The 18048-nt window shown below is 42.6% G+C and overlaps 8 protein-coding genes across 8 annotated transcripts; 5 read left to right on the forward strand and 3 right to left on the reverse strand. All coding sequences in view use genetic code 12, as the record gives it.

The window, feature by feature from the left end:
• Positions 1-359: 359 nt before the first annotated feature.
• On the forward strand, positions 360-1133 carry PICST_39970 (predicted protein; the record flags this gene model as incomplete). The annotated part of the gene is made up of 2 exons (XM_001386853.1): positions 360-852; positions 910-1133. 2 exons carry the CDS (start codon positions 360-362, stop codon positions 1131-1133), a joined length of 717 nt encoding a protein of 238 aa, XP_001386890.2.
• Positions 1134-1597: 464 nt separating this feature from the next.
• Positions 1598-2603, forward strand: FAD1 (3'-phosphoadenosine 5'-phosphosulfate sulfotransferase (PAPS reductase)/FAD synthetase and related enzymes; the record flags this gene model as incomplete). Its single annotated transcript, XM_001386854.1, has 2 exons — positions 1598-1815; positions 1973-2603. 2 exons carry the CDS (start codon positions 1598-1600, stop codon positions 2601-2603), a joined length of 849 nt encoding a protein of 282 aa, XP_001386891.2.
• A 349-nt stretch (positions 2604-2952) lies between these two features.
• Positions 2953-3813, reverse strand: PICST_40109 (predicted protein; the record flags this gene model as incomplete). Its single annotated transcript, XM_001387089.1, has 1 exon — positions 2953-3813. A coding segment is annotated over one exon (861 nt), but the record flags the coding sequence as incomplete, so codon positions are not given.
• Positions 3814-4385: 572 nt separating this feature from the next.
• PICST_29087 (predicted protein) lies at positions 4386-5861 on the reverse strand (the record flags this gene model as incomplete). Its single annotated transcript, XM_001387090.1, has 1 exon — positions 4386-5861. The coding sequence occupies one exon, from the start codon at positions 5859-5861 to the stop codon at positions 4386-4388; it is 1476 nt and encodes a 491-aa protein (XP_001387127.2).
• Positions 5862-6451: 590 nt separating this feature from the next.
• SIR2 (NAD-dependent histone deacetylase) lies at positions 6452-7804 on the reverse strand (the record flags this gene model as incomplete). Its single annotated transcript, XM_001387091.1, has 2 exons — positions 6452-7632; positions 7711-7804. Coding segments are annotated over 2 exons (1275 nt in total), but the record flags the coding sequence as incomplete, so codon positions are not given.
• Positions 7805-9621: 1817 nt separating this feature from the next.
• On the forward strand, positions 9622-11241 carry PICST_81203 (cyclopropane-fatty-acyl-phospholipid synthase; the record flags this gene model as incomplete). The annotated part of the gene is made up of 1 exon (XM_001386855.1): positions 9622-11241. The coding sequence occupies one exon, from the start codon at positions 9622-9624 to the stop codon at positions 11143-11145; it is 1524 nt and encodes a 507-aa protein (XP_001386892.1). The 3' UTR covers positions 11146-11241.
• Positions 11242-12622: 1381 nt separating this feature from the next.
• MLS1.1 (Malate synthase, glyoxysomal (MASY)) lies at positions 12623-14278 on the forward strand (the record flags this gene model as incomplete). The annotated part of the gene is made up of 1 exon (XM_001386856.1): positions 12623-14278. One exon carries the CDS (start codon positions 12623-12625, stop codon positions 14276-14278), a length of 1656 nt encoding a protein of 551 aa, XP_001386893.1.
• Positions 14279-15471: 1193 nt separating this feature from the next.
• On the forward strand, positions 15472-17133 carry MDR17 (multidrug resistance protein 7; the record flags this gene model as incomplete). Its single annotated transcript, XM_001386857.1, has 2 exons — positions 15472-15656; positions 15678-17133. 2 exons carry the CDS (start codon positions 15472-15474, stop codon positions 17131-17133), a joined length of 1641 nt encoding a protein of 546 aa, XP_001386894.2.
• Positions 17134-18048: the final 915 nt, after the last annotated feature.

Here is an 18048-nt window from a genome sequence, read left to right on the forward strand (position 1 = left end):
GTATATCACGTGAAAATGCCTCCCATTTACTTAAATGAGAGAAGGGAGTGCAGGTAGGATGTAACTGCTCCAGAGAGCTACCACATTTATTGGGTATTTAAATACGAGTAGCGACTGTATGAACTACGAAGTCAGCATAAAACAACATCAGGATGTGAATAAAGTCTTTTACATTTCAATTGACACAGAATTTATGTGCTTTCACGCTAGTCTTATTCCACTGACCCAAACGACCTGCACATAAACAATTAAAGAAAATCACGTGACACTCCATCTCATATATCGAAATCTGCTTGTATAAGCTCCATATGAATTCTTCTGTACGCTTTTGTCCAATTTAGAGTGTATACTTCAAGAAAATGGACTACTCCGGCCGAGTCAATTCCAAGAAGGGTGCTGGAGGTGTTGCTGGTGCCGAGGAGACGAATGTACATACGCGACAGCGGATAAAAGAGCTTCTTGCTACCCAGGTTCTAGACCTTGACAACGATCCATATGTATTTCGCAACCATTTAGGGCTCCTCGAGTGCCGATTATGTCTCACAACTCATGTAAGTGAGCTGTCGTACATATCACATTTGGGAGGGAAGAAGCACCGTATGGGATTGGAGAAAAGACGGGCTTTGGATGAGAAGTATAGTCAAAACAGATCATTAAACACCAAGATAAATCTGATTGTATCAATTACAAACACAGCAAAGAGATCGTGGACGAAGGTGGGGAAACCAGCATACAAGTTGACCAAGATTCGAGATCCAGAAACGTTTCAGAAGGGACTACTTGTGGATATTAAATATCCTAAGATAACTGTAGAAGAGCCTTTCTTCCGGTTCATGTCGTACTACGAGCTCAGTACTAAGAACCAGAATATTTCTGTGTCTTTCATTGATCGCGAAAACGGCGATGAAGGTGAGGCTACAGATCCTAGCAATTTGCAATACTTGGTGATCTCGGCTGAGCCGTACGAGAACATCTGTTTTATTATACCTAACGATAAAGAGATAGACAAGCCTGTGGAACAGGGCGAGATGAGCAAGAGCTACTGGTGGTTCTGGGACTCTGATGCGAAGCAGTTTTTTCTCCAGTTTTTGTACAGAGAGATAGGCGAAGGTGATAAGGAGCAAAATAAGTAAGAGACCACAGTATGTGACGAGCTATCTCTGCCGAGAAGTAGAGGTACTTGGGCTGTAGACCAGTTTGCGGCCGTGTAGCTATGTATGTGTCGGCTTTCAATACCGAAGCTCGGCAGAGAGTTCCGATCGCGCTTTTTTTGCACCTAATTTGCGCCTTTTTGCACCTAATTGTATAATAGTGTTTTCATTATGTAAAATGTATAAGTATCAGCCAATGACGAGAGAATATCCATATGACTCTTCAAATCCACGTAGACTCTACATCCTCTCCATAATGTATCTGATAATCTACTTTTCATATTGTGCCTCTTTTGTGCTTTCTCTTAATGACATCTGTCCCCCACCCGGAAAATCAAGTGCATATGCAGGCTCGTCCCCAGAATCATAGACTCTTCAACTGAATTTGTCAGAGTTGATTTCCTGCTTGAGTAGATGTTCTTCTACGCTATCACACAACTCCGCATATGACCACACACACTGACAGCGAAGCTCAGCATGAGTTCTTGCAGCGGTGCAAAGAAGCGTATCTTTTGGTGCAAGGGTTCTTGAACGATACTCTAGAGCATGGTCATGTTCCAGCAAGAAGACCCGGATATACCTTTAACAGCAAGGTCCGCCAGAAGGTCAAGGAAAAGGTTCTTCTTAGCATGGAGAAGTTGAACTGTGCCATAGAAAACCATGGGTATGTACGAAAAGTATTCACAATAGAAGTAAGAATCATGAATTGAAAGTTCCTGAATTTTTCAATTTTCATGATTCCATAATGACGTTTTTCATCTTCATTGTTTTCTTGCAGATTATGATTTCGTAAGAATCAGAAAGGTTACTAACTTCTGCAGAATCGAAGAAATAGCACTATCTTACAACGGAGGAAAGGACTGCTTGGTGGTGTTGATAATACTACTCGCTACCATTCACCAGAAGTTCTGTCTACATTCAGATACCGTGGTTCGCAAGACACTTCCAGCAGATTATAAGCTCGACTCCATATATATAAACTCAGAAACACCCTTTCCGGAGCTTACCACCTTCATTCAATCGTCTACATCGTATTACCATCTCAACCTCATCAGCATCAAGAGTTCATTGAAGCTGGGGTTTGAAAAGTACCTCAACGAGATTAACACTACGGTCAGATCAATAGTGGTGGGAATACGCTTCAACGATCCATATGGAAGCAATTTAAAGTACGAGGACCCTACAGATCATGACTGGCCCAAGTTCTTGAGAATACACCCTATTCTTCATTGGAACTACGTTGATGTATGGGATTTCTTGATTGGGTGTAATCTAGACTACTGCGAGATGTATGACAAAGGTTATACAAGTTTGGGAGGAATCAACAATACCATACCCAATCCGTACTTGGAACAAAAGGATGGAACTTACTTGCCAGCATATACGTTGACGGAAAATGCTGACGAGAGAGAGAGACTCGGACGAAACGTTGTCAAAAGCAATAAGCAATAAAACCCCTACAGGAATAGACTATAGTCAATAGAATAATACATTCACATTAATGACATACTACGAGATCCTCGCCGAGGACATTATCTCTGTTAATGTACACTTGAAAATTATTAAACCTAGAAGAATATGATCCAGTAGTAGTATCATATTCCAAGGCATTGTTTCTTTATGAGTATCATAAACTTTAAGAATAGGATCGTCAAACTGTTAACCATATCACAACTTTAAGAACGTGACATAAGCTTAACAATATCATTAGAACACCATACTCTTCAAGTATAGACACTCTCTAAGGATGTCATACCAAAAATATCATATCGTCTTGAGCTCAAATAAAAAGCAAATAGCTTCAACCGCTTCCTCTTCTCTGGCTACGACCCGATGCGGCACTGCGCACCAAAACATTCTTAAAGTACTCTTCGGACATGGGTCCTACACCAATCTTTCCTAAAGCCTTTTCAGCACTGGTCGTCCCTACATTGATGGGAATATTTGACGACTTGTTCTGACTACGCAACTCCAACGTGCGCAACTTCATGATCAACTCTACTTCCTTGTGATTGTTCTCGTCAATCAAGTTCTGCAAATATTGCAAGTATTCTACTGACTTCGTCAAGATCTGGCCCTTATTGGGCTTACCATCCTTAGTTCCGGAGTTTTTCATAGCAGCTGCGATTTCATTTTCGTCGGTAGCCAGCTTGTCACGCTCATCCGAGTCTACATCTTTGGTCTTTCCGGAGTTTTTTGCATCCTTGTTGGTGTCCTGGAAAAGTTCCGGTGGTATAAGTGTCAATAACTCCTGGATCTTCTCATTGATGTTGTCTCTTCTCTTTCGTTCATTACCCTGGTCCTTGTCGTCGTCGTCATCGTCTTCGGCATCACTACCATTGTTGGACCTGACCGGTATTATTGAATTCTTACGCGATTGTGGCTTGCTGATTCCTCCGGAACTACCATGGCCCCCTAACTGAAGCGATTGTGATAACTGTCTTCTGATATCTGTCTTGTTCATTTCCAATGAGCGACTTAACAACACATCTACATCATCCAGCTTAATGATGGGGATGTTGAGAGATTTCTGTTTGGCCAACTCAGGTGCTGGAGAAACAGAATCGTCGCCAGAAACTGTCCCAGAGTTGTTGCTCAGCTGTGTGTTGGACTTGACAAATGAATCTTTGAATCCCTGGAAATCCATCACGGAGTATGTATATGAGATTCGTATAAATGATAGAAAGATTGCAAAAAGATGATAGCTACTATTCGTAGGTCGCTAATATAGTATAGAAAGATGTATATATTGTCTAGAACGGGGTAGGAGTGGGTTATTAGCTCAATTGTACAAATAGTGGAGAAAGAAGAAGTAAAGTTAATTCTATTATTTACTAGTAATTCTAATTTAGAATTATCTATTCTCGCTTTAGCCAAGTGCAGGAAATGTTGCAAGGAATTGGGTACTGCGGCAAGGGTGCGCTCCACAAATGGTTAAGATAGTCTTAACAGAAGATAACCAGCTGAAGTGTGGATAACAGCCCGAAGAAATGGGTAGGTGTCGATTGCAATGATAACAGAATAAATGCTGTTAGAATTCGCCTCTCTCTCCAATTTTGAAAAAATAGCGCTCATTGTAAGGACCTGAACGCTTTGCTGCTTCTCTCACTTTTGCACCCATTAAAATGAGTATACTATTCCTACAAATATTGTTCTAGCATTTGGTTGTTCATTTCTGATTTTCTATATTAGTTCTATTTCATTGATATATACATATGCATTACACTATTTACATTACGGCTCGATCCGCAAGCTGTTTTGCAAGAACTTGAGCCCACGGTACAAATTATCAGCTCTCATTTCGTCTTCCTTGGAAGACAAGGTGGTTCTCTTCTTTGTGGAGAACTCCTGGCTGAGCTTATGGTAGTCACTGAGAATTAAACTAAGGATATTGAATGTCTCAGAATCACCAGAGAAGCCGTTATTCTTCATCTCCATGAATGCCATCTCGATGCTGTAAAGATCAGACTTGCCAAAGTAAACAGCAAGAATCTTCAAGATTTCGTTGTATGTTTTCTGGTTACAAATCACAGTATAGAGACTGATATCACTCTTGAGCATGTTGTACAAGCTGAGTGCCAATTGACCGTCGTGGTGCTTGAAAGCTAGAGTCTTGAGGACAGTGTTGAAAATCACAGGAAGAGTGAAGATGTTGAGAGGAGGCTCTTTCTCATTAACGAGAGTCTGTTCGGCAAGACTTTCAATATACTCCTCATGAATTAGAGATAATGTTTTGTTCTCCTTCAAAGAAGACAAAAGCTCGAAAATTTTAGCCTGTTCTTCCGTATTGCTTTCTCTAATCGAAATCCATCTCTCAATAATTGAACGATAGAAATTCATAACCTCAACAGGTGTTTGCATTTTCTCAATATACTGTCTGGTTGGGCCAAACGAATCCGCCACCTTTTCGAAAAACTCCTTACGCAAAACAGCATTGATTCTATCGGTATATGAATACTCTCCCATCCGACTACTACCTCGAGAATCTCTTCCTTTGTAAATGTACCTAGGGCCCTTTTCTCCCATATCTTCAAATCCTATCAACTTCTCAAACTGGCTTCGTCCAGAAGGAACAGAAGTAGTAAATGCACTCTTGAAGATTCCTTTGAAGAACTCATCAGACCTGGCCTTCTTCCCAGGGTCTACATTTCTATCTTCTTCATAACCATGCTCATCTTTCAACAACGAAAGAATAGATTTGGAATCTACAAACCCAAGCTCAGTGGCAGTACCAGTGTTGTCAACTTTTCTTGACAGAGAATGTGTAATATCATCTTCAAAATCCAACGACTCTAGCCATCTCTCCATATCTTCATAGTTACTGTCTCCTGTAAAACTATCTGAGTCTTTATTTCTGATCTGATATTTATTGTTTCTATTCTTCGAAGGAAATTGCTTGAACAAACTCTTTTCAAAATCATCGCTTTTAGGTTTCTGGAGTTCAAAATCTTCAAGTATATCTAGGGACTTGATCAAGTCCTGAAATGGCTCCTGATCTTTCTTGGTTCGTTCATCTCCATACTGTTCTTCGACAAAAGACTTGATGAGCTCAATATCGTCACTTTTCGAAGATTTACTCGATGAAAGCACCTTTTCACTTTCATTTGACAAGTTAACATTTCCAGGCTCATCCTTTCTCTTTTCTTCTGTAGCAGCCGTTCCCTTTGTGGAATCACTGTAGAATCTTATTTGAGATGGTGGTGATGACATTTTTCCCACGCTGCCATTGCCAAACACCACTAGTCGTGTCAGTTTCCCGAATCTCGGATGTCTCCATATGTATCTATACATTCTGACAATCCTACTGGTTCTATCTCTGTACTGACAGGATATAAGAAGAATACAGAGTAACTACAGCTTTTCAATACCTGAAAAATTTTGGTTAACTATGGCACATCTCCTGCATATATTCATAATTTGCAACTTGTCTTCAATTTCTCTATGACTATGTATGAAAAGAACCCACAGTAAGGTGATATCCTTAGGTAAAATAACTAGTTATTTGTTGCGGATGTGTCATTAATCGGTTCCGTTGTCTGATTCAGATTTGTTTGTGAAAAAATCGGGATGTCAATCTTTTCAGACTCATCTTCAGTGATTTCATTTTTATTTTGTATATTAGTCTCATGTTGAATTTCAATGGTGGTCACCTTTTCAATTTGAATCTCAGTCTCGCCAATCTCCTTTCCGGGCTCCTCAATCTCGTTATCACTCTCACCCACAGTTTCATGTTCCTTTATAATACCTTCTTCTTGAAGCTCTTGCTCTAGCTTTTCCTCTATCTCGTCCGGGATTTGGGTTTCATTAGTCTTGTTGTATATCTGATACTCCCTGAATTCTGGATCAACTTGGTCAATTTCCAAATTGGACCCATAAGGGTCTTCTCCTCTTATACTGTCGTAGTCCTTGTGAGGAAGGTTCCAGTCTTCGCCCAATCTATTCGCAAGAAAGCTGGCGACATCGTCACAATAACCTAGTAAGCTAACATCAAAGTTACAGTGGTCTATTGGGTCCTTGTTGATGAGAATTTGGGGTACATTCTCAGGCACTTTATCTACAATGTCTGCTACAGGTGCAACTTTCAATGACGTTCCCACACTGATAAGCAAGTCGCACTCTCCTAGATCGTAGCCTATAGAGTCGTGAAAGGCTTTTGGCAAAGGCTCCCCAAAGAAAGTAATATCTGGCTTAAATACGCCAAAACTCTCAGGTATGTAAGCGTCGTCGTCTTTTTTCAAGAGAGCCTTTCTAGCTTTGATACACTTTGGACAGTAAGGAATCTCCTTTGCCCGAATCTGGGGAAATATTGTTTCTCCCTTGACTTGATATTTACAGGTTACGCAGGTAGCACTAGCAAAGGAGCCATGGCATTGGATGAGTTTGTCTGGTTTGATGCCAGCATAACTCTCCAAATTGTCAATATTCTGGGTATAGTTTCGTAGCAATTTACCCTTGGATTGAAGCACTTTGATGAAGGAATGTAACGGGCTGAAGATCTCTTCTGGGGGAAGAATCATATACGCTATAGAGTAGAAGAGACTAGGGTCCGCATGGAAGATTTCTAGATCAAACACTTCCTGAGGATCACTTAGTCCCAAGTGTTGCACCATAGAGTAGAACCCCTTGGAGGATCTGAAATCTGGAATCCCCAAACTCGTGGATATACCTGCCCCTGTGATTACCAAGATCTTACTGGCCCCTTGGATCTGGTCTAAAACATCATCGATGGTTCGTACATTATCGAGTCTTTCTCTTATAGACTTTACCTTTATCATTGCATGGTTAAGAACACGAATAAGATCCATGATATTAGCGTTATTGGGAGCAGGCATATCACGAGGAATGAATCCTAACTGAAGAATTAATCTTACTATATCTTCGCTAGAAGCTGCTGTGGGCAAGTACTTTTCAAGGAACTTCATGTTTCCGTTTTGCTTGAGGTACCTTCTCGTTTCAACAATTACCAGTGGCTCGATTTCATCTACCTCGCCAAAGGAAACTGGCTCTATCTCTTCATCAGAACTATTGGAACTACCATCACTCTCCATATGATTACTACTTTGATTAAGTTTCTGTATCAAGTCTGCGGAGTCTGAATTTGAATCTGTATCTGAATTTGAATCTGAATCTGAATCTGAATTATGTGAATCTGAATCTTTCCTTCCAGACTCGTGATTGTGCGGGTTGAACGGTGCTAAGGACGACGGCACAGAAAGAGCTTCAATCTCGTCATCGTCATCGTTCATGTATCGAGGATGAATCTTAACAGTAGACTTTCTACCTGAGCCAACTTCTTCCCCAGATGGACTGGGACTGGAACTGGAGCCAGACTCTGCCCTGAACGGAGTCACAGAAAGTGCTGGTTTGTGTTTCTTGAGCGCCGGAGTCGGTTGATTCGGACCCTCTTCAGGATCTGAGTCGATCAACACCAAGTCGTTCTTGGCCATTGCGAAACTGTGAGAATATGCTGTTTTTATTGGTGTAAAGTCAGAAAGCTCTCTAGCTTTAGTCTTTTGTCTTTTCTTACCAGAATTAAAAATATTTCTCGCATAAACGGAGCCTGTCTCTCCAAATACAGCCAATAGCAATCAACAATAGCCCAAACTACAATAACACTCCCAGAGTCGATCTATGATTCGTCGGAGTTGCCTGATCCAGATATGTGGAGAAACTCTGGCCTCATGTTTATCTTCGGTGATGATGAAAAATAGTGTTCGGTCACGTGCTGGTGCAGGTACAGACCATCGCAAGCATTCCGCATAATGCAACAGAAATGGGTGCAAAAGACAGCGAAAGATAAGAACCGATGTACAGTTTCTTGAGGAACAAGTACGTAAATAAAGCCAGCTCAATTTGGATGCGGAGTTCTGCCTTTCCAACAAACAAGTCGCTCGTCACGATTGTTAAGATGACGTATCATAGGCTTGGAGTACATTTTATTCTCTATTTCAGTCTCTCTGACCTGGTATATCCTTCTCAAAGCTCAATTATAGACCTGTCTCTTAGACTCTCAAAACTGCAGTTTATACTTAATAGACATAGTAGACAAAATGAAGACATTACAAGTACGTTGAGTAGAGAAAGGCTCAGGTCTTCTAATCTTCAATACTCAGCCCAACCGGCACTTGATGGTTTCACGTGATACTCGAAGACAAGATTGGCTACTGACAATGGGTCGTAAGCTGAGAGCTGACGGAGACAGATGCAAAGATAGTATATCCTCAATGTCGCCAGTTTGAGATCTTCAAATACCCAGAGTCGTCAAATCTTAGATCTTTAGTTCTAAGCTACCAACTTGGAATATCTTCAGGCAGCATGGCCGCATGTGGTACCGCCGTGCGGCTCCAGCAACATCTGGAATTGGTTGCTACGGTAAGCTCCATTACGCGTGTGCGGCCGCCCAAGCGGGCGACGTTGATCTCGTGGCATCTTTGTACCGTCTAAACCTCACAATAACTCAGATGGTGCAAAACTAGTCGATTGTCTGAAACCAACAATGCTCTGGTACCGAGTGAAAAATTGCGTAAAATTATCTCGCCGCGAGAACCGCAGTAAACTTGTAGCACCACGAACTCAGGCAGAAAGATACCAGTAATATTTACACCCAGTCCGTGTTTCCAACTTTTAAGTGAATACATTGGCCCTCCCAACTCGTACAACAAATTTCATCTACTTTTGAAAATGGTCCGTCCGCAATTGTCCCCAACTCCCAGCATTGCCCCGAATTCAATCTCAAATTGCAGCTCTCGTGAAACCTCCAGCACAGAAAAGTACACCACACCTCTCTCGCAAAGAATCTGTATTTCCTGCACACTGCCTATTTTTCTCAAATGTCGAGAATAATCGCTAGTTTTCAGTCTGGTGATTTTTCGTGGTATTTTCACACTTTTTCCAATTGAAACCTTTTCCTTTCAAGTATCTTGTAGTTTCAGTTTACGCTGTTCCAATTCCTGCAACTCTCTCCTAGAAAATGTTGGACAACGTGGAATTCATCAAGACTCCAGCAGCTGCTCCAACCAAGCCAGCTACGGCCGAATCGGGTGTTTTGACCTCGGCTTCGCCTGCTATCAATAACCCTCCCTTGCCAGCAGACGGTCCAGGCTCCAAGCACTTCTCCAATTGGGCCATGTTGGGCTTCGTCACCTTGCTTCCATACTACGTCTCGTCCAGATTGGGCGGCGGCTTCAAAACTTGGTTATTCTTCACGTTGGTATCAGCGCTACCAATCATGATGGCCTACTGGACCATTTTGTCTTCATTCTCCCCAAGAATCAACGAAAAGGCCAAGTACCCTAACCGTCCTGTTTCGTACTACTTGGAGTACCACACCGAGGAATTGAAAGCCAAGTACCAAACCTCCAACGGTGGAAAGGGTACCAAGATCCCTATCGAAACGTTCCAAGAACTTTACTTTGAGGGCAAGGTCTCCTTCAAAGGTGACTGCTTGGACGTCTTGGAGTACAAGCATGACTGGGCTAACTTCCGTTTCACTTTGTCGTTGTTCAGATTCTTCTTGTTAGGTATGATTCCTGAAGTCATCATGCACTCCAAGTCACAGGACGAGGAACAGGTTAGAGAGCACTACGACAGAGGTGATGATTTCTACACCTGGTTCTTGGGTCCAAGAATGATCTACACTTCTGGTGTTATCAGCGACATTGAAACCGAAGAAACCTTGGAACAATTGCAGGACAACAAGTTGAAGATTGTAGCCGACAAGATCGCTCTTAAGGAAGGTGAACATGTTCTTGATTTGGGCTGTGGCTGGGGTACCTGGGCTACCTATGCCTCGTCGCAATACGGTGCCAATGTTACTGGTATCACTCTTGGTAAGAACCAAACCAAGTGGGGTACGCAATTATTGAGCAAGTACGGTGTAGAATCTGACCAGTCGAGAATTGTGTGTGTAGACTACAGAGACACCCCCAAGTCCAACAAGGCCAATGGTTTGTACGACAAGATCACATGTTTGGAAATGGCCGAACATGTTGGTATCAGAAGATTCACTGCTTTCTTGGAGCAGGTGCACGAAGCCTTGGAAGACGACGGTTTGTTCTACTTGCAATATGCCGGTTTGAGAAAGAACTGGCAGTACGAAGACTTGATCTGGGGTTTATTTATGAACAAGTACATTTTCCCTGGTGCTGATGCCTCGACTCCTTTGAGTTTTGTCGCTTCTTGTTTGGAAACTGTCGGTTTTGAAATCGTTTCTGTTGACAACATTGGTGTCCACTACTCTGGTACTCTCTGGAGATGGTACAGAAACTGGTTGGGCAACAGAGACAAGGTCGTCAACAAGTACGGAATCAGATGGTTCAGAATCTGGGAATACTTCTTAGCTTCTTCTACCATTGCTTCCAGAAACGGTACCGCTACTTGCTACCAATTTGTGTTGAGAAAGAATATCAACTCCTACAGAAGAGTCGAGTACATTCCTCAACAGAAGGGTTTGCTTGCTCCACTTGCTTCTGGTACCAAGTGGGCCAAGCCATAGGTGTGTCTGCGAATGTACTTGAACAGCTTGAAAAGTGTCTATGACATCATCTACGAAGATTCGTATATTTTATAGAAGTAATTCATCGCAGCACGGAAAGCATTGTAGAGTAAAGAGCGTGTAAGAAGAGTGTAAGAGAGTTCAAAGAGGCCCGGCAAAAGGCGGTGATAATTGGAAGTCGGGCCCAAGATCTCCTTACTTAGATAATGTCTATATAGTCTCAGATAATCTGAATCTGGACAAATTGTGAAGTCTGAAAAAGAATAGAGAGTCCAAAGCTCTGGTCAAATCTCCAATCGATCTGCACAACATGCAGGATGTTCTAGCCGATCTGAAAGTTATCTACTAGATTTATCTACCAAAGTTCCTACAGAATTACATACGAAACTATTCCTGTTTTCTATTACTGATAACTATACAAAACTCTGCAACCTCTTCTTCCCCATCGGAGCATTCTCGAGCTCGGACTTGCTTTCTCGGAGGTCCTGCGTCTCCAACAAATACGTCGCTATACCCATGGAAAGTCTCCGGAGTGCACACAGCTCGGACTTCATCTTATGATTCTTTAGTCACCAGGAGTCATGGCCCGAGCCATCGGATCCCACAACCCCCGACCAAAATAATTGGAGCAATTCTCAAACGTCATTGGTCCGTGTCAAATTGATGTCAATACACACAGCCGCTCGCCCACCAGGAGTGAATCATCCTCATATATTTTCACCCGTATCAATGGCAGTTCTCGCACACTTCTGTCTTACGTCACTTCCATGAATTGGACGCTGGTAAACGACACTGGCAATTTGGACAATTAAAGTTAGACGCCCGCTAACTATCCATGCTACACTGCCACTTTCGTCTAGCCCATCCTTCCAACACAGCACCAAACCCCTTGGCTCCGCTTCTAAAAGAATGGGATGATTCAAGGAAACTCCCATAAGTCGTGTCTCTACTGAAAAATCCTGGGGACTCTGACTCCGTCAACGTCGGACTTTCACAGCTCCCACCAGAAAGAGTTTGGCCTCGGTTTCGCTGCTTCCGAAGAGCCGGGGTAGCCCTGCAGATATCAATGATCACGTGATACAGATATCGTCAGCGCCTACGATGATTGGTTGCGCTCGCCCGCCGTCTGCCGGAACCGACCCCGGTGGCCCGTCCCCAGCGGTTGCATCACATGTCCTGCTGAGACGGTGACTCGGGCCCGCGTATGTTCCGCTGGAACGAGGACGTTTCTTTTCGCCTGCTATCAGAGAATCTGGGGTAACTCTGGGAAAAGGTGCCAGATATCTACTGGAATGTGAAAGAGCAATATAAATAGCCGGGGAATCCCTGCAAGCAATCTTTGTTGGTCCATGAATTTTCTTTTACTTTCTCTTCTCTTTCTGAATCAGTATAGAGTTCATATTTGGTTTCTCGTTATCAGCACTATTGTCAGATAACTCCAGCGAATCACTTGAGCCTAGATATTTCATTTCCCACCATGTCTTCTCCATTCCCACAAACCGTCGACAAAGTCAAGGGCCTCAAGATTTTGGGTCCCCTCCCTGAAGGAGCCAAACACATCTTCAATGTTGAAGCTTTGGCTTTCGTTGCTACTTTGCACCGTTCGTTCAATGCCCGTAGAAAGGAATTGTTAGCCAACAGAAAGGAAGCCCAGAGGTTGAGAGACTCCGGTAAGTTGCCTGACTTTTTGCCAGAAACTGCCTACATCAGAGATGATGCCACCTGGACCGGACCTCCATTGGCCAAGGGCTTGCAGGACAGAAGAGTTGAAATCACCGGTCCTACTGACAGAAAGATGGTGATCAATGCCTTGAACTCCAACGTTGCTACTTACATGGCAGATTTCGAAGACTCGTTGACTCCAGCTTGGAACAACTTGGTCGAAGGTCAGGTTAACTTGTACGACGGTGTCAGAAGAAACTTGACTTTTGAAACCAACGGCAAGAAGTACGCCTTGAACCTTGACCCCAAGAGACACATCCCAACCTTGATTGTCAGACCCAGAGGCTGGCACTTGGAAGAAAAGCATGTCACTGTGGACGGCGAGCCAGTTTCGGGTGGTATTTTTGACTTTGCCATCTACTTCTACAACAACGCTGTTGAATCCTTGAAGCAGGGCTTTGGACCATACTTCTACTTGCCAAAGATGGAACACCACTTGGAAGCCAAGTTGTGGAATGACATCTTCAACTACTCCCAGGACTACATTGGTATTCCAAGAGGTACCATCAGAGCCTCCGTTTTGATTGAGACTTTGCCAGCTGCCTTCCAGATGGACGAAATCATCTACCAATTAAGACAGCACATTGCCGGCTTGAACTGTGGTAGATGGGACTACATCTTCTCATACATCAAGTCATTGAGAAACCACCCTGAATTCATCTTGCCAGACAGATCCCAAGTGACTATGGCTGCTCCATTTATGTCATCTTACGTAAAGTTGTTGGTGCACACATGTCATAAGAGACAAGTACATGCCTTAGGTGGTATGGCTGCGCAGATTCCAATCAAGGACGATCCAGAAAGAAACAGATTGGCTTTGGAAAACGTTGCCAGAGACAAGTTGAGAGAAGTGACCACTGGTTGCGACTCCTGTTGGGTTGCTCACCCAGCCTTGGTTCCTGTCGTGTTGAAGGTCTTCAACGAGCACATGAAGGGTCCTAACCAGATCAATGTTCCACCAAAGACTCCATACAAGCCTGTTACTGCAAGAGACTTGTTGTCGCCATTTGTTCCAGGTGCCAAGATCACCGAACAGGGTATCAGAGCCAACATCATCATTGGTCTCTCGTACATTGAAGCCTGGTTAAGAAACGTCGGCTGTGTTCCTATCAACTACTTGATGGAAGATGCTGCCACTGCAGAAGTGTCTAGAACTCAAATTTGGCAATGGGTTACCCACGGTGCTACTACAGACACCGGAGTCACCGTCACCAAGCCTTATGTGCAAAAGTTGTTGAAGGAAGAATACACCAAGTTGGCCCAGGCTGCCAAGCCAGGCAACAAGTTCAAGCCAGCTTTGGCCTACTTTGCCCCAGAAGCTTCTGCTGACAGGTACTCTGATTTCCTTACGACTTTGATCTACGACGACGTCACCACCATCGGCAGAGCCTTGCCAGGTGAAAAATTGTAGGTTCAGCACAAAGTTCTGGAAGCTTGTGCTGGGTACGATTGCCTGAGATTACATATATTTATTTATTCATTTATCGTTTATAGTCGAATGTAATGAAGACAAGATGAAAAATTTGAGTAACATTCACAAGATTGCATTCAAAGGCAAAGTCCACCATTGTAACAATTGCAAAACACAAGTGCATTTGACTAGGGGGCTATGCAATATTTTGCAATACACCACGACTCAATCGCCCTATAAGTCCTAATTTGTATTTCAAATCACTTAAAAGCTGCGGTAATTCTCTCGAATCGTTTTTGCAATCGAATACGGGCGAATGTTGTTATCGCCCGATTAACTCCAATAAATCTTTGTCTGCTGAAGTTCAACCGTGTTTAACAATTTGTGATTCACCGATTGCAAAATTTCGTAAGCTCAAATCGTATCTCTTCCCTCTTTGGGCGCGGCTTACTAATTTTTTCACCTTTTTGCGAGAGGCTGCGGTTTCTCTCGTACACCGCGAATAGATGACAACCCTACAAGGGGGGCCTTGTGGCTCGTTTCACATAGAGGGGGATAGTGATTGTGAGCAAATTATACGGAGTTTTTCCTAATTCGACTAAAGTCCATGAAATATTGTGCTCTTTAGAGTTGCTCCGAATCTAAATCCATTTTCTCCATTCCAGCGAGCAGATTTGGGATTTTCGTCATAAAGCACCAGCTTTGACTCATTCGCCATTTTATTCCTTCAAAAGACAGCAAGAGACAACATGCTGGTAGTGGTAACAATTTGACAATGCCTCCTTCGGTGGAACAACTCTGATCCCCTTCGGTGGAACGACATTGATCCCTTACAATCTCGGGAATAACCTGAAATACGGCTGCTACCATCCTTGTCCCCCTTTGGGCCCTTTTCCGCAGCATTTTTGCGTCTGAAATGCGGATCGTGTTCGGTAACTCCCAATGCGGTAATACCGGACAAAGGTTACTCATCAAAAAGAAATATCTAGAATTTTTTTTTCTTCAATCTGATTATTGCGAAAAATAGACATCTTTTGTTAGTAATCTTAGTAAACGCTATTGCAAAATTCAGTCCTGGGTATATAAGGATCCGATTGGCTCCAATCTTCAGCTCAGCTTTATTTTGAATTCATCAGATTATTTATAGACTCCATTTTTTGCATCCAATACATTTTAGACATACACCTTTAACTATGCATTACAGATTTGTTAGAGACAGTTTTTGGGGCAGACTTGCCTACCACTTGTCGGGCCACAAGGTGTGGACTCATCCAGAAGAGCAACCAGACTACGTGATACCTGAAAAATATACAGAAGAATACAAAGCGCAAATGTTTGATAAGGAACTGGTGGATATAGTACCTGAAGGTGACGCTGAGTCCCTATCCGAATCCTCAAGTACGAGTGAAACCTTGGGAGTAAATAGCTCAAAAATTGTTGTTGATTGGGACGGTGAAGATGATCCAGAAAATCCTTTCAATTGGCCATTAGCACAAAAGATCTTCTTCATTGGTGAAATCGTTTTTTTGACTACTTCAGTGTATATGGGTTCTGCCATTTACACTCCTGGTGTCGATCAAATCATGGAAGAGTTCAACATTAGTCAGACAATAGCGACCTTGCCTTTAGCCTTGTTTGTTATCGGTTACGGTTTGGGTCCCATGGTCTTCTCACCACTTTCGGAAAACGCTATTTTTGGAAGAACCTACATCTACATCATAACTTTGTTCATTTTTTTCATCTTGCAAATTCCTACGGCATTATCCAGAGACATTGCTTCATTGTGTGTATTGAGATTTTTGAGTGGATTGTTTGCTTCGCCATGTTTAGCAACTGGTGGTGCTTCCGTTTGTGATGTCATTAGAAAGCCATATGTTCCTGTGGGCCTTGCTTCTTGGTCTCTTGGAGCTGTCTGTGGTCCTTCTCTTGGTCCATTGATTGGTTCCGTCTTGACTGTTAAGGGTGGATGGAGATGGACTTTCTGGTTCATGGCCATCATTTCGGGTTCATCGTTCTTAGTCTTGAGTTTCTTCTTACCAGAAACCTACGGAAAGACTTTACTTTATAGAAAGGCTAAAAGATTAAGAGCTCTCACTGGGAACGAAAACATAACAAGTGAAGGTGAAATTGAGAACAGTAAGTTGTCCTTCTCTGAGTTGGCTTTGGACACTTTGTGGAGACCAATCGAAATTTCTATCCTTGAACCAGTTGTCTTGTTGATCAATATCTACATTGCATTGGTGTATTCCATCTTGTACCTTTGGTTCGAAGCTTATCCAATTGTATTTTTCCAAACCAAGCACTTCACCTTGGTCGAATTGGGTGTTTCATACGTCAGTATCATGATTGGTATTTGGATTGCCTGTGCCATCTACATTCCAATCGTCAGAAAAATCTTTACGAAGAAAATTCTCAACGACGAAGACGTTGCACCAGAAGTGTTTATCCCTATGGCCATTGCTGGAGGTGTGTGCATGCCAGTCGGTGTCTTTATCTTCGGATGGACATCGTCTGCCGACATTCACTGGATTGGTCCAATTATCGGTGGTGCTATCTTCGCTGCCGGTGCCTTCTTAATTTTCCAAACGTTATTCAACTACTTGAGTAACTCTTTCTCGAGATTCTTGGCTTCTGTCTTTGCTGGAAACACTCTTTTCCGTTCAGTGATTGCCGGTTGTTTCCCATTGTTCGGACATGCTTTGTTCACTAACTTGGAAACCAAGAAGTTTCCAGTTGCTTGGGGCTCTACTATCTTGGGTTGTATCACTGCGTTGATGATCTTAATTCCAGTTTTGTTCTATTTGAACGGTCCAAAGTTGAGAGCCAGATCTAAGTACGCTGGTGATGGCAAATAAATAATAGCATATAAGTAATATTTAATAGATCATGATTAATACTTAATAGAATATGATTAATAAACCTAATTAGAAGTATACTTCAATAAGAATGTAGAAGTGGAAATTGTAAGTGTAGCGACGGCTGCGAAATTTCGTACTGGATTACTGGTGCGTTGAGCATACAAAATATTTACAGTTTATTGATTTATACTGAAGCTTTTGCGCGGGCTTATCAAGAACCACCTACACTTGGTCTCAATTTCGTCTGAGCGTCAGCAGAATGTCGTCTGAATTTATCTAAACTTGGTCTACGAGAAAACTACATTATATGTGTCCATGTTAAGCTACTGGAGCACGGTGAAAAGGAGAGGAAAACCGGATTTTCGTACATACAGGTTGGACCAGCCGTTACAAGAACGCAGGTAGTGCATCTGAAACCAGAAGGCTTCGTTAGGCTACTGAATCTACGATAGGCGTTTTCAAAACGTATTAGTGTGAAGTATATTAGCAAAGAAGGCTAAACAAGTCTATTAAATAACCAAAGTAAACGAAGTGAAAAAGAACCATTATGTGACGTTTGAATTATAGCAGTGCGCGAGGTGCAGCAGATTTTGCAACTAAAAAGTCTAGTTACCAGACTTGACAGCGAAGCCGAAGACCTGGCCCAAGAAGGAGCCTTCGAACTTGGATTCGTACTTGACGTTGTTGGCTCTGATTTCCTTCATGATTTGAGCTTCCTTTTCTTGGGCGGTCATCTTGACGACTGGGTGTTGTGGTTGGGAGATCATTGTGAATATATATGTATGTGAGACTTAGACAATTGAGAAACTGTTTAATGGTTTCGAAACAAATTCTTTAATTCAGGCAAAGGACAAACCACGATATTTATATCATTCTTGCAGCCCGACAAACGGAAGAATGGAATTAACGCAA

Source organism: Scheffersomyces stipitis, chromosome 1, assembly GCF_000209165.1.
Source record: "Scheffersomyces stipitis CBS 6054 chromosome 1, whole genome shotgun sequence".
NCBI lineage: Eukaryota > Fungi > Ascomycota > Pichiomycetes > Serinales > Debaryomycetaceae > Scheffersomyces > Scheffersomyces stipitis.